The 15,076-nt window shown below is 47.3% G+C and overlaps 1 protein-coding gene across 6 annotated transcripts in view; it reads left to right on the plus strand.

Moving 5' to 3' along the window:
* Nucleotides 1–15,076, plus strand: part of PUF60 (poly(U) binding splicing factor 60) — a 270,749-nt gene that overhangs the window by 147,301 nt on the left and 108,372 nt on the right. For 3 of the 6 annotated variants that reach the window (XM_078686581.1, XM_078686584.1, XM_078686585.1), the window contains 2 exons: nucleotides 365–578; nucleotides 1,929–1,958. In XM_078686581.1, the coding sequence (XP_078542707.1) occupies nucleotides 365–578; nucleotides 1,929–1,958 (244 nt within the window). The remainder of the gene's footprint in view (nucleotides 1–364; nucleotides 579–1,928; nucleotides 1,959–15,076) is intronic. The other 3 variants (XM_078686583.1, XM_078686586.1, XM_078686587.1) reach the window with 1 other exon arrangement.

Raw genomic sequence — 15,076 nt, forward strand, 5'->3', positions numbered from 1 at the left:
AAAAATCAGTAGAACATGGAGGGGCATTGAATGACAAATCATGTTAATAAAAATTATGAACCTAGAGTTTTAAATCAGGCAGGGCTCAAATGGTTTAAGGGATCTTAATGGAGAGCAGGTAGGTCACTTTTTTAGGGTAAGATGCTAGATTAAGCTCATTGGAAGAGACCAAGACCTTTAACTGTTGTCACTCTGCAGGAGCATGATGCCTCTATGCCTAGATTCACATGGGGGCAGTTCTGGACATTCTGTAGTCACCAAGGTGTTCGTTTGTAGTAGGCATATTGCTTTACTTTGGATTCTATGAACAAGTCAGTAGACTCGTCAACATTGCGCTTAATGATTTTCTCCCATTTCTCTGCAGGTCGGCCGGCCCAGTAACATAGGACAAGCACAACCAATAATTGACCAGCTTGCAGAAGAGGCGCGCTCTTTCAACAGGATCTATGTGGCATCAGTGCATCAGGACCTGTCAGACGATGACATCAAAAGTGTCTTTGAGGCTTTTGGAAAAATTAAATCTTGTATGTTGGCAAGAGACCCCACAACAGGGAAACACAAGGGCTATGGTTTCATTGGTGAGAGCCTGATATTTGAATTATGTGTACAAGTATGTTTTCTGCCTTTATCTAGGGGAGAGGGTTGACATGGCTTTGTGTAAAATGTAGTCAGTGCATTGTTGTTTGAGGCTTTCCTGTAACTCCTCCTTCATGGATCCTTGATACAGTTGCTGGAGAAGAGCTAAAGGGACGATAGTTGTAACTTGTTTGTTCCTGATTAAGATGTGTCTCTGTGGGAACCATTTATTCACTGTGTAAGTGCACTGCCAGGTGACACTAAGCCACTTTGAATGTTTGCCCATGGGCAGCCTCTTCTGTTTTTTTTTTCTGGCGGGGCTACAGATGTGGGCCTGTTGGGTGGAAGTACAAAAGTGAAGCCTACTAGTTTAATAGGGTGCAGAATGTGAGTGTGCACTCTATTGATCATGCTGGTGTGGCTGCAGTGGACAGTTCAACAGCAGGTCTTAGTTTCCACATTCCTTTATTGACTCGATAGCATGTAAAGATCACCACTGCACCTTTGCAGTGGCTTATCATAATGGTTAATTAATTAAACATATTTTAAATGACATAAGAAAGATTAGGAAAAAGGAACGATCAAAATAGAGTATTGCATTGGGACCAGAATCACTGGCCACAGTATACTTTCCGGCTTGAAGATGGGTGTTAGGCCGTTGAGGCGACAAAAAGCACTTAGGACACCTAAAGTTCTGGCAGCGATGCATAAGTCTATTAGGAACATGGCAAGGAACATGTTGATATGCGCGAAGTTGATGCGTGGAGAAAAAGTTTACATCTCCAGCTGAAGCTCTATTTTGTTACTGTGATCGCTTAGGAAAACACAAAGCACAGTTCTTGTTATCAGGAGGATTGCATCCATACTGCATGTATACCTGTTAGCTTGCGTAGGATAAACATTATTTGGCTGCACCTTTATAGACATGTTGAGTGGTAGCTGGAGTCCCCAAAACCACTAAGTAAGGATTGCCCTTGGAGCGGCAAACTCGTTACGGCTCAGTTGAATAATACTTTGTTTCATGGAGCCACAAGGTCACAGGAAAATGCTTGTGTTCTTTGGAAAATGTTTTAAATTAACATTTTTCTCCTGTCTCTCCACTATTTCGGTCATTATTCCTCAAGGGAGTTAACTCTGGAGATAGGCGTTCTTGCAGACAATCTTACTATTTGTTAGGTCTCCTCAAACCCAGTGGAACTAAAGACCAGTACTGCTTCACTCAGTTTTCTGCCCAAGGCAATTGCTTGAGGGCAGTTGGAGCCTTGCTGAGATATGTCCAGCTGTGCTGGACTATGTTCTCATTTTCCATTATACCCCTGTATGGAATTTTACGTTTCTCTCTTGTCTTTCAGATTTCAAGCCTGAAAGACTGGAATATCCTGGTATGTTTATTACTCGGAATGTATTCTGTCTTTGCTCTCTTGTGACTGCCTTTCTGTCTCCACTTTAGGTTCCTCAGTGACTGAGGTTCTGACTTGGTGTTCACCACCCTGTCCAGGTAAGGTGGTGGAACAGTCACTGGTCTCCCACAGGGTGCAAGCAGATGGTCCCACAAGGTTATGCTGGGATGTGCCGTTGGGATCTAAGATTGGTCACTGCAGGTCATCCATTTCCTTCATATTGAGGTACCTGGAATTCATGTTGAGTAGCTGGAAAATTCTTAAAAGTTTAAGAACAAATAGTAGATGATTGCTCTCACATCATGATGCTTCGTACCAGTGTTCAGTTTTCCCCTCAAACACTACTTCTTCTGATCTTTCTGTATGGTCTTTGTTAATTAGTAATGACCTGCAATCTTTGCTCCTCTAAAATGTGATACTTTATCTTGTTCCATTTTTTGTTTACTTTAGCCTTTACCTTTGCTATGATTTTTTTTAACACGTCTGTTCCTCACTTTATGTGGAGCATATTTTATCATGTAACAGTCCATGCAGGGGCTCTGTGAGCAAAAAGGCTTGTAAGTAATGTGCACCCAATTTGAGGGTTCCTTCGTTCGATTAACATCAGCTGCTTGAAGTGAGTCTTATAGTCTGAGCGAGTACATCCGAATACAAAGATCAGAATGTTGTCATTGCATAGTGATGTGACTTCTGTCTTCAGTTCTTTGGTGTCAACTGAAGTGACTCTACTCAGGAGTGTCGCCGGGTCCTCTAAACTCATTGTAATTCCATAGTTTCGTGACCTCACCCACATGCCTGCCATTATGACATTTTTAAATGTATTTTATAGATGGCAGTACTATGATTTATGAAGCTTTCTCCGAACTGGGAGACCATTGTACCCTTGGCTGTATAATTGTGCTTTGCTTATCTTCTTCGTCTTGTTATTATTACTTAGTTATTGCAGCAAATAAGGTGGAAAGATTATCAGTTTGAGTGGCTTCAGAAGGGTGAGAGGTTGTATTCCTTCCACCTGTACACCGAAAAAACACCAGAGTAAGACATTGGAAATATTGCCTGCGTTCACATGCATTCAAATGATGCCGGACATGTTCTGCTCAGCATGTTACTTAGATCTCCTGTGTTTGGTGTAGTCGTGACGGTATAGAGTAATTTTTTTCAGATATCATTAAAGAACCATCATCCGTCTGTCCGCTGTAACTGCTTTAACACATCCGCCTTTCATGGGTTACTTAATTACCATTTTTACGAGTAGAATTTCACATATCTGCTTCTTCTCTTCTCAGTAATTTCAGATGCTTTGGGAAAACAGAAAACTTGTCTGTGCAGAGAGTATTAAATTTTTGCTACGGCTTAAAAAAAAAAAAAGCTCCAGTTTAAAGATTTTCGCTCGCCTTCACAAATTCTTTTCATGTGAGTTTTATAACTTTTAGAAATAGCTGTTTTGGGTGCCCCTGTACTCTTGCCCTCATCAGTTTATTATTGATATGGCTTTTGGAGTTTGCTCCGTATGGACTAAAGGTTAACCGCATAACTAAAATATGTAACAGTCTCGCATTGGACCTGCTCAGTCTTCCTAAACTTAATGTTGTTCACACGCTTCAGGATTTCTGTTATCCTACTAATTTCACTTCAGACTTTTTCAACCCCATGCGCGCTACGCGTTTTCCTGCTGTGCGCTGAGAATCGCGAAATCCCGCGGTTCATGACGAGCTCAGCTCGTCGTGAGCGTACGAGAGGTGTACCTCATGACAAGCTGAGCTCGTCATCAGTGTGGAAGGGGTTAAAGTGGTATTGGTTGTTTCTTACGTGCCTCCGAGTGATTTCACACTTGATGTATACTTTTCACTACAAATGGTTAGTTTAGATCTGTATACTTTAAACATCCAGTGGAAACACAAAGCAGCCTAATCCCTTCTTATGCCGTTTCATTATGTGCCTATTGTGTCAAAAATGTAAGACTGTCAAACTGCCGTACTCTCTTTTACTCTTTCCAGGATCTCCTTTCAGTGATTAGGCTCTAGTGCATGTCACCATAGGTGATGATTAGTGTAGCAGGATCTTGAATCGAGATCCACACTTTAACCTTCACATATTTCTTTCAGTTTTCTGGCAATTTTCACTTGGGCCTTTTTAAGCCTTAGCTCAACAGCAGGTCTGAGATATGGTAGAGTGACACTGGTGCTATTAGTCTCTGTAATTAATACTAAGCTTCTTAGTGTTGAAACTCCGTAGGCATTGCCTGGGTGTCCTCTTGTCATTTCTCAAGACTTCATATAGATCCAATTCTTCATGTCCAGTTCCGATGAATGTGGAAAAATCGCCTTTTCTTCTGAACACACTCATTTCAAAATGTTTTCAGAGCCCATTCTCAAAGTTTGTGCTCAGTTTTTATTGACCCTAAATTTAAAATCCTATTTTATTTTGCAAATAGAACTCCTACGGCATTCAGAACTTATTGCTCATCAACACATCTTGGAGACCTTAAATTCCTCACCTGTTATTTGAAACCGTCAGTCAAAGAACAAAGCAGGCATTGAAACTTTCTCCATCCCTATTCTCAGTTGCTTTGTTCTATGTCGCACAGGTGAGTCTCAGTAGGATTAGAGGCAGAGCATATTCTAACCAAGTGGACAGTTCGGTCCTCAAGACTTCAACCATTTTTTCAAACGTGGAAGCAAATATTCGTTGTTAGTAATTTTGGAGCAGCTAGTTACAAAATTTGTAATGTAAGAATTTTGTGGGTAAATCACACGCTCTGTTTTCACTTGTGATTCATGTAGGTATTGCCATGAGGTTTTTGTGACATGAATACTGTTACTTGAGATTCAAGAATATTTTTTAGAGGAGGGATGGTCAGTCGGTGTACTGGAGAGCAGGAAGGAGCACACTCTTATTTAAGACAGCTTATTAATCTTGCAAGATATATTTAGCATACATGAGCATTGCTGATTGTGCCACTTCTATGCCACCTGTGCAATATGGAAGTTGTATTTAAGTTAAGCTAGACCGGTATTGGGAGTATAGAGTAGGACATACCTACTGTTTGACTAAGTAACACCATGAGATTGTAGAACTGCCCATCAACTGTTGATCAGTGATGGAGACCAGTAGCTAAGCAGGAAAAAAAGTCTTTCTGCATTTCTGATTACAAATGCACTTGACATTATTCCTGTACATTTCTCATAAGGCTCCATTTTGCTCACAGAAGCTTGGTCCTTCTCCCTATGTAAAGTTTTTGAATATTGGCATGTCAAGTGTGTCAGAACAAATGTGCCACTCATTGCAAGGCCTGTGCCTTCCCCAAATTACAGCTTGAGCCTTAGGAACCCAGCAAATGCCACTATCTGCATTTTCAATAACTTGTTTAGATCTATATTTTTTCTCTCCCGATGATCAATTCCACTCCTTTCTGAACTGCTTTGTTGTGAGAATCTATTAAAGCTATTGCTGTTAATCTTAGCTGTTGTCCTCCTCCCCTCACTGATTAATTCCTTCAGCACTCTACAAGTTGTTCTGATCGGTTGCCATTATTTGTTTTGCATTGAATCACAATTGTTCACACAACCGTCCCTGTTAAAACACTTATGCTAAACAGTCTAAAGACCAGCCACAGATATGGCAGAGGTCCTGTGTGGTGTTTTATCGTCAAAGGGCACACTCATGGGCTACTTTGAGAAAGTGAATAAAGACCAGCTTTTCTTTCTGCCTTATGAAAAATGTCTCAATGTATTATGAACAAATAGGATTCCAGCACAGTGCCTTGCACTGGCCTGGTCCTTTATATACAGAAATACTGATCTCAACCACTGTGTGTCCCATAAAGACATTGCTTTTCTGTAGTAGGGGATCTCTGTGTATAGTCATAATCTAGTGAATAGTCCCGCCCATGTGCGTGGACCCCGGAGCAATCAAAAATAATCTCTTATAGTGTCAAAAAATGCAGAAATGCATAGACACTTAAGAGAGAATTTAAAGACAGATAATGCAGCCAAAAAGGCTACACTGTCCAGTACTTCAACTAGAAATTCCACCATAAAATCCACAAAACAGCAAAGCCTGTACAGATTTCCCTTGCTTAACAGCAAAATCCCTCAGGAATGATAGAGAGAAGAACCTGGACAGACAAGCCCCATAGGCTGCCATTATGTGGCTTAATTAGGATACTGTGCCTTTAAGGAACCTTCCAGAACCTTCTCCCAGTATCCCAGAATGCATAGCAGGTCCAACTTAGTTTCAGTTCTTTTTTCCGGCTCCTGCAAGCAGGACCCTGGAGCATTGAGCTCTCCCTTTTCAAGGGTTTTGTTGGTGTTTTACACTAATTTCGATTTTTTGGTGCTTTAAAAGTGTCTTCCTTCTTGTGTTTCTGCACTCTTTTTTGTCCATAATGCCTGCATTATTCGACAAGTGCCCGGAGTGCTCAAGGAAGAAGGCCAAGTCAGACCCCCATGAGGTCTGTATTCTCTGCCTTCCCTCTTCCCACATCCCTGAGGACTGTGTGATCTGCAGAGGCTTCTCTGGAAGGACCCTGAAGGAGAGGAAGAAGATCAGACTTCAGGGCCTTGAAGAAAGGAGGTTGAAGGCACGAGGTGGGTCAGGAGGGGCTCCTTTTGCCCATGCTGAGGCCTCTGGGGGGCTCCCCAGGGGCAGGAAGACCAGCCCTCGCCCAGGATCTCCGTCTGGGTCAGTTGCTCTGACCACGACGTCGAGGGGACGGTCAACGGCCAGTTCCAAGTCTCCCCAGGGCTCTGGGTCGAGAAAACGTCGCCCGTCGAGGAACATGTTCCGGCCGCCGTCGAAGCCGGTGTCGATCTCCTCGTCGTCGATGTCGGCGTCAACTGGTCGACATCGGAGGGCCCGGCGTCGGCGCTCGCCGTCGAGGCGACACCGCCGTTCGCAGTCGAGGACATCGTCGTCGAGTGGATCCTCGTCGTCGAGGCCGCCGTCGAGACGGAAGAAGTCTCCGGCGCCGAAGAGGTCGACGTCGAAGAGGTCGACGTCGAAGCATTCGAGGAGACCGTCGTCGAGACGCTCGAGGAGGTCGACGTCGAGACGGACCGAGAGGTCGACGTCGAGACGGTCCAAAGGGTCGACGTCGAGACGATCCAAGAGGTCGACGTCGAGACAGGCGAAGAGGTCGAGGTCGCCGTCTAGGCACCATCGCCCGTCGTCGAGGTTCCGTGGCTCGTCGATCTGGTCGGGGTGGCCCAGGACTGTGGGGGGCTCCCCACGCTCCGGACGGGATGGTGGCTCGCCGGGAACGGCGCATTCCGGGGTGGATACTCCGATGAAGCCCTCTACACCTCCTTCGCAGCCGGCTGTGCCGAAGGGTCCGCCTCCGAAGGCTCTGACCCCACCTCTGAAGCCGGCTCCGCAGACCCCGCGTCCGGTTACTCCTCCACCTCCGGTCCCGCCGAGGGCGGTGTCGATGCCCAAGTTTCCGACGCCACCGAAGAAGACTCCTAAGAAGCCTAGGATTCCTGACCCTGGGAGGCTGAAGGAACGTCCGAGACCCAAGAGGTCGAGGTCTCGCTCGGGGAGACGGGACAGATCGAGGAGTGGACGTGGATCTTCCTCACGATCCAGGCATCATCATAAGAGACGTCGGTCCAGGTCACGTTCTGCCTCTGGGACCCGTTCCTACTCGCCCACGTTGTCCGATTCGCCGGAGACTAGAGTTTCTCCTATAGACGATATCGGCACGTTTCAGGAGGTTCTCCTGCGTGGAGCGGCGAAGTTGGGCATCAAGGTTGAAGCGCCTACGACTTCTACCTCTGATATTTGAGACATTACACAAAAGGCACTTGTCTCGCCCCCTGTTACCTCTGGTGCCGGGGCTCCTTGAGCCCGCCGAACAGCTATTCCTGACGCCGGCAGCGGTGAAGTCTGCGCCTTCCAGGATCCTAAAAAAGTACAGGGCTCCGGACTCAGACCCAGCCTTCTTGAGGAAGGACCCGGTACCGGATTCAGTCATCGTGACTGCTGCACGAAAGCTTCATGCCACCTCCCCTGCGTCCACGGTGCCTCCGGACAAGGAGAGCCGCTGGATCGATTCTGCTGGTCGTAAGGCGTGTGGGACGTCCGCCTCGTCGATGAAGGCCGCCAGTGACTCGGCTTTGCTGGGGCGTTACGACCGGTCCCTGTGGGACTCGATGGAGCAGTTTGCAGACCTTGTCCCTCGAGACCGCAAGGAGGACTTCATGGAGATCGTCCAGGAGGGGATGCTGGTCTCTAACCAGGCCATCGGCGCCGCAGCGGACATATCCTTGCTGTCAGCGCACGGATATTGCCACGGGATTCACCAGAGACGCCATGCTTGGCTCAGGTTGACGTCACTGAAACCGGAAGCACAGCAACGCGTGGCGAATCTCCAGTTTTCCGGAGATACCCTCTTCGGGAAACACGCGGATGACGAGATGGCCAGGATGAAGGCCGAGGCGGAGACCCTGACGGCAGTGGGCTTGGAGAAGCCCAAGGAGAAGAAACCCTTCCGACAGTACCAACGTCGGTTTGGGTCGCAGGGTCGTGGAAGGGGACAGTCTGCTGAACAGCAGCAACAGCAGCAACAGTACAGGCGGCCCTTCCAGAAACGCCAAGGTGGTAGAGGTCGACAACAGTCCTCTACCGCGACCAAGGGCCCGGCCGGGTCCCGACCCTGAGCTGTTACTTCCCCCTCGTCCGTTACCCGCTCCGGTGGGGGGAAGCGTTCAATTTTTTCTGGCAGAGTGGAGAAAAATTACTCAGGACAAGTGGGTGCTGAATATTGTTTGCAATGGATACAGTCTACGTTTCACCAGCCCTCCTCCATCGATTCCTCCCGTCAGCTCGCAGTATCAACTGCGCGAGCTTGAGGCGGACATTCTGCTAAGGAAGAGGGCGATCGAAGGCGTACCTCTGTCTCAAAGAGGAAGAGGTCTTTACTCTTGGTTCTTTCTTGTCCGCAAGAAGGACAAAAACGAGTTCAGGCCCATTCTGGATTTGCGACAGGCAAACAAGTGGATTCGCAGAGAAAAGTTTTGCATGCTGTCGTTGCATCAGATCTACCCTCAGCTGCAACGAGGAGATTGGATGTGTGCCATAGATCTACAGGACGCATACTTCCACGTGCCCATTGCATGCAAACACAGGAAGTTTCTGCGATTTCAAGTCGGCGCCAATCACTATCAGTACACGGTGCTACCCTTCGGGCTGAAGTCTGCACCCAGGACATTCTCGAAATGTATGGCAGTGGTAGCAGCACACCTGCGGAAGAACAAGGTGTTTGTCTACCCGTACCTGGACGATTGGTTGATCAAGGCCTCCTCCTTCTCGGAAGCTCAAGCACACTTCCAGAAGACGTGCGTTCTCTTGAACAAGCTGGGGTTGCACATCAACATGTCCAAGTCGGTCCCGATTCCGGTCCAGTGCATCCAGTACTTGGGAGCCTCCATCAATACGCTGTCAGCAAGCGTGTCTCCTTCGGAAGAGCGACGTTTATCGCTCGTTCGGAAGGCTCGGGCTCTCATGGACACTCCGTCTACGACAGTGAGGGCGGTGTCTTCTCTGCTGGGATCGATGGCCTCTTGCATCTTCCTCACTCCTCACGCACGGCTACAGATGAGACCTCTGCAGGAGTGCTTGGAGGATCAGTGGGACCAGAGGAGAGGTTCTTGGGACGACAAGATACGACTGTCTCTACATGCTCTTCAGTCTCTGAAGTGGTGGTGCTCGAAGGAGGGGTTCCCTTCCACAAGGACATTCCCACACAGACCATCGTGACGGATGCGTCTCTCCAAGGCTGGGGGGCGCACTCCGGAGACCTGCAAATTCAAGGGACGTGGTCCCCGACGGAGTCCACGTACCACATCAATTTCCTGGAACTGAGAGCTGTTCACTTGGCACTGAAGGCCTTTCATCCGTCCTTTCAGACCAACTCTCTGCTTGTTCAGACGGACAACACGACAACGATGTATTACCTCAACAAGCAGGGGGGCTCGAGATCGCGCACTCTGTCGCAGGAGGCGCAGGCGATCTGGCACTGGCTTCTGGCTCGAGGACTGTCGATAACGGCCACCCATCTGCCAGGTGTGCAGAATGTTCAGGCAGACGAACTGAGCAGACTCATTCAGGAAAACCACGAATGGGTCATAAACGACGAAGTACTAGGAGAAGTCTTCGCAAGGTGGGGAACTCCAGACGTAGATCTGTTCGCCACCGCCGAAAACAGCAAATGCCGAGGCTTCGCCTCCAGGTACTACCAGCCGGGGACGCTGGGGAATGCGTTATGGATCAACTGTTCGAACAGCTTTCTGTACGCTTTTCCACCAATTCCCCTGATTCCGGCGGTTCTCATCAAGCTGTCCCAATCCAGGGCGAGAATGATTCTGATTGCCCCGGAATGGCCCAGACAGTGGTGGTTCACGGACCTGCTCCACCGTTCTCTCCTTCCTCACATGAAGCTGCCGTGCAGGCCGGACCTTCTCACGAAGTTCGGGGGGCGGATGGTGCACCCCAACCTCTCGTCTTTGAGTTTGGCGGCATGGCTCCTGAAATAGTGCAATATGGCCATCTGAATCTCCCAGAGGATTGTATGGACATACTGAAGGAGGCTAAGCGTCCTTCCACTAGGACTTCCTATGCTTACAAGTGGAAGAGGTTTTGCATCTGGTGTAGGTCTAAGAGCTATGACCCTACGACATGCAAGGAAGATGTCATCCTTCCATATCTGCTACATCTGGCGCAGTCGGGCCTTAATGTCCATTCCATTAAGGTTCATCTGGCTGCTTTGACTGCCTACAGGAAAGGCCCTTCACAGACTTCCTTTTTCCAGATCCCTGTGATCAAAGATTTTTTGGAAGGCTTGAAGAAAGTGTTCCCTCCTGTCAGGCTTCCTTCGCCTTCATGGGACCTGAATATGGTGCTGTCCAGATTGATGAAGGAGCCTTTTGAACCCATTCATAAGGCTTCGTTGCAGCACCTGTCCTGGAAGGCGGCGTTCCTCGTGGCCATTACATCGGCCCGGAGGGTGAGTGAGATTCAGGCATTGTGTTGCCAAGAACCTTATACTGTATTTCATAATGCTAAGGTTGTTATGCGTACTCACCCTAAGTTTCTTCCCAAGGTTGTTTCTGATTTTCATATCAATCAGACTATCACTTTGCCTACGTTCTTTCAGAACCCTTCATCTCCAGCGGAAAGGTCTTTACATTCCCTGGATGTGCGGAGGGTGCTGAAGTTTTATCTTGATAAGACTAAAGATATTCGTAGGTCAGACCAATTGTTCATCAATTATGGCTCAGTCAGGACTGGTCTTGCTACCTCTAAACAGTCCATCTCGAGGTGGATTGTGTCCTGCATACAGTTGTGTTACTACAAAGCTAATAAGACCTTAGGGGGCAAACCTAAGGCTCATTCCACCAGGGGCAAAGCTGCTACGACAGCTATGCTCCGTAATGTTCCCATTGCAGAGATCTGCAAGGCGGCCACTTGGAAGTCGGTCCATACCTTTGCTAAGCATTACTGCCTGGACACTGATGCCAGGGCAGACGCTCAGGTTGGCAGGCTTCGCTGTGGAATCTGTTCGCACAGTAGTGGCGTTATTTTATTCTCCACCGCCGCTTGGTGTGGGGATGGGCTTGCCATTCTATTCACTAGATTATGACTATACACAGAGATCCCCTACTACAGAAGGAGTAGTTTCTGTCCTGTAACTCCAGTTCTGTAGTAGGGGTATCTCTGTTATAGTCATAAGCGCCCTCCCGCCTCCCCGGTGGAGAGTTATTCATGTTCATAATGCTACAGGTCTGGCGTTTTCTACGCCTTCAAAAAGAACTGAAACTAAGTTGGACCTGCTATGCATTCTGGGATACTGGGAGAAGGTTCTGGAAGGTTCCTTAAAGGCACAGTATCCTAATTAAGCCACATAATGGCAGGCTATGGGGCTTGTCTGTCCAGGTTCTTCTCTCTATCATTCCTGAGGGATTTTGCTGTTAAGCAAGGGAAATCTGTACAGGCTTTGCTGTTTTGTGGATTTTATGGTGGAATTTCTAGTTGAAGTACTGGACAGTGTAGCCTTTTTGGCTGCATTATCTGTCTTTAAATTCTCTCTTAAGTGTCTATGCATTTCTGCATTTTTTGACACTATAAGAGATTATTTTTGATTGCTCCGGGGTCCACGCACATGGGCGGGACTATTCACTAGATTATGACTATAACAGAGATACCCCTACTACAGAACTGGAGTTACAGGACAGAAACTACTCCTTCCTAAGCATACCTTATGAGGCCAATATAACTGTAGAGTCATGGTGTGTATTGTATACTGTTGTTAAGTCCAAGGTTGAGGGTAGTGAGAGAAGTTGGACATACATTTCTAACAATTACAGAGGAAGAGTTCAACAAAACCTAGTATAAATCTTCTGCTTCTTCACATGCACTAATCATAAAACCCTCAGTAAATAGTCTATAGCAGGGGTCTCCAACCAAGCTACTTATGTTTAATAAATCTATCAAGAGCTACTATTATTAGTTTAGTAATAGTGAACACTCCAGGCAAAATTACATTAGTGACCACCGTATGAAACTCTACTAATAGCAATCACCTCAGTGCATCAGACATGGTTATCTCCAGTAATGTAAAGAAGGTTTTGCCAGAATGGAATTCCTCTATAAGGGTAATATATGGTACCAAGGTAATATTTGTAAAACTTCTCCACAGTGGCGCATTATTTATCACTCAAATGTCAGATTTAAATAGGTTTTGGAAATTCTGCCATTTTTCTCCATATGTCAGCTTGTGAGTTTTGAAAAAATGCTTATTGTTGTCTCAAATATACTCTTAATTTTGGAATACATATAATAATTCAACCAAGCAAAAGCTTCTAATTTAGTAGGCTCGACTGCAGAGTAGAGCTACTTACAGACAGGTAGCTGGATAGCTACCAGTAGCTCATGATGCCTGGTCTATAGTATTGTCATTAAGACATCAACTTTTGTGTCTGAATCTCAAATATGAGGGTTCATTTACCAAGTGACATAATGCCATTTTACCCGCAAGAAAGACAAAGGAGATGAAAAATAATTTGAAAGCTGGGCTAATCCAACAGTCTTTGAATAATATGGAAGGTTTTCTGTAGACCCAACAGGATCTGTTGGTTCTTTGCTCCAATCCTGCCTCAAATGCGTTGTGTAGGTATCACCTTCATATATGAAAGGATGATACCACCATTAGCTAAGACATAGTTTTGCCTGGTCTAAATTTGTGAGAGTAGCATCTAATATACAGTTGTGTTGCCAAAAGAAGTAATCTTTGGCTCAGGTTTGTGATTGGAGATTATTACAGAAGCAGACCGCTGTACAAAAATGTAGTATAGATTTTATCTGATGGAGACTTCTAGCAGCATATTCCTTACCTTTTGAATTTCCCCAGACGTCAGACTGGATCCAGAAGATTATCGTGAGCAGTACCCCTGAACGCCAGTAGCTGGTGTCGACCGGCTCTGCGTCCATTATCTGTGTCGTCCTTGCTGGAAGTGACATCTCAATACCTATATAGGCGCCACTCAAACGCGCTGACGTCTGTTCTTTTCTTTACGTGCCAGCTAGCGATGATCCGGAGAAGAGCTAACCCTCTGTTGTTTTTCTACAGGCTCTTTTCAATATTTTTTCAAATGTTTGAGGTCTTACCTCCTGGTGTGTCGAGATGTCTTCGTGCAGGTCTGGTTTTAAACCCTGTAGTGCCTGTCACTAGCCAGTGTCGGTGACGGACCTGCACCAGGTCCGTCAGTGTTGTCTGGAGAGCGACCACAACACAAAGTGTTAGGGAGAGGAGTTGGCCTAACGGCTAGGGCGCTCGACCTCGGACCTGGGGATCTGGGTTCGAGTCTCGGTAACGACGCCAAAAAACCTCCTGTGATTCTGGGCAAATCACTTCATCTCCCCGTGCCTAAAATGAATGCGTGTCCTCATGTAACGTAACTGGTGCTATGTAAAGCGCTCTGATACCTGATTCAGTTTGGGTCTAGTTCGCGCTATATAAAACTCTGCAACAAAAAAAAAAAGTTCTCCTCGAATTGCTGGGCCATGACCCCAAATGCTTTGAGGAAGCGGTCCCTGAAGCTGATAGCGGCCCGGCACACGCCTCGGTGGAGGTCGAGGGGGAAGGTCCCGGAATCGTTCATGGAGCCCAAAGTCGTCCTCTCCCCATTCAAAGTCTTTGTGACACTATGGTACGAGGCTCAAGAAAGAGCAAGCGGTCTAAGCGCTCTTCGCAAGAAGTCTAAGCACTCTTCGACTTCTCCTCGGTCGTCAAGGGAGCCTTGGCATTCTCTGCCTCATTCCCTGGAATCTTCACCTGGGATGGCTAATCGCCTCACCGAATTTCTAAAGACCGGAGCAACTTAAGGAGTTCTCTGAGGCCATGCACTTTATATTTGGGTGGCCCTGCCCCCTTGAAAGCACCACGTCTGGTTTTGCGCCAGCGACTACGGTCCCAGCGGGGCCCCAGGGATACAGTCCCATATCCGCAACAGCTCCCGTCTTGGCATCTCGACCTTCCCCGGCATCGACATCCCCAACTCGGACACGAAGCCGGATGGGCACTATACGATGCCAACTCCGACACCAGCAGGGAGCCTTGCCTCCTAAATAAGCACCTTATTCTCATGCGCTAGGCCTCTGAGAAGACTGGGAGGGGTCACTGGACCCTTTAGAATACCAGCCCTATGAGGAAGAACAGAGTATGGACTGGAGTGAGGAACTTGGTGAATCCAGCAGCCTGGATACTTCTCCAGATGCTGGTCTGCTTTCTCCCCTTATCATGACTACATAGAAGGGAGCCTCCTATGCAGTAGTGGAGCGGAGGGCGACTGATGTCCATGACCTTCAGCTACCTGTCAAGACTAATCTCATGACTGAGGTGTTACAACCGGGAATCTCCACGTGGGAACCCCTTCTCCCTTTCAGTACACCCTCACTGAGATCTTTTTAGGTACTTGGTCCAAACCCAGCAAACGGGCTCCTGTGAATAGGACGATTGCCTGCCACCTTCGCCCAGCAGCCGGGGACCCAAACGTCCTCATGGAACACCCTACCCTGAGAGCTTGTTGGTTCATGCCGCCACC

The sequence above is a fragment of the Lissotriton helveticus genome, chromosome 4_1 (assembly GCF_964261635.1).
Source record: "Lissotriton helveticus chromosome 4_1, aLisHel1.1, whole genome shotgun sequence".
NCBI lineage: Eukaryota > Metazoa > Chordata > Amphibia > Caudata > Salamandridae > Lissotriton > Lissotriton helveticus.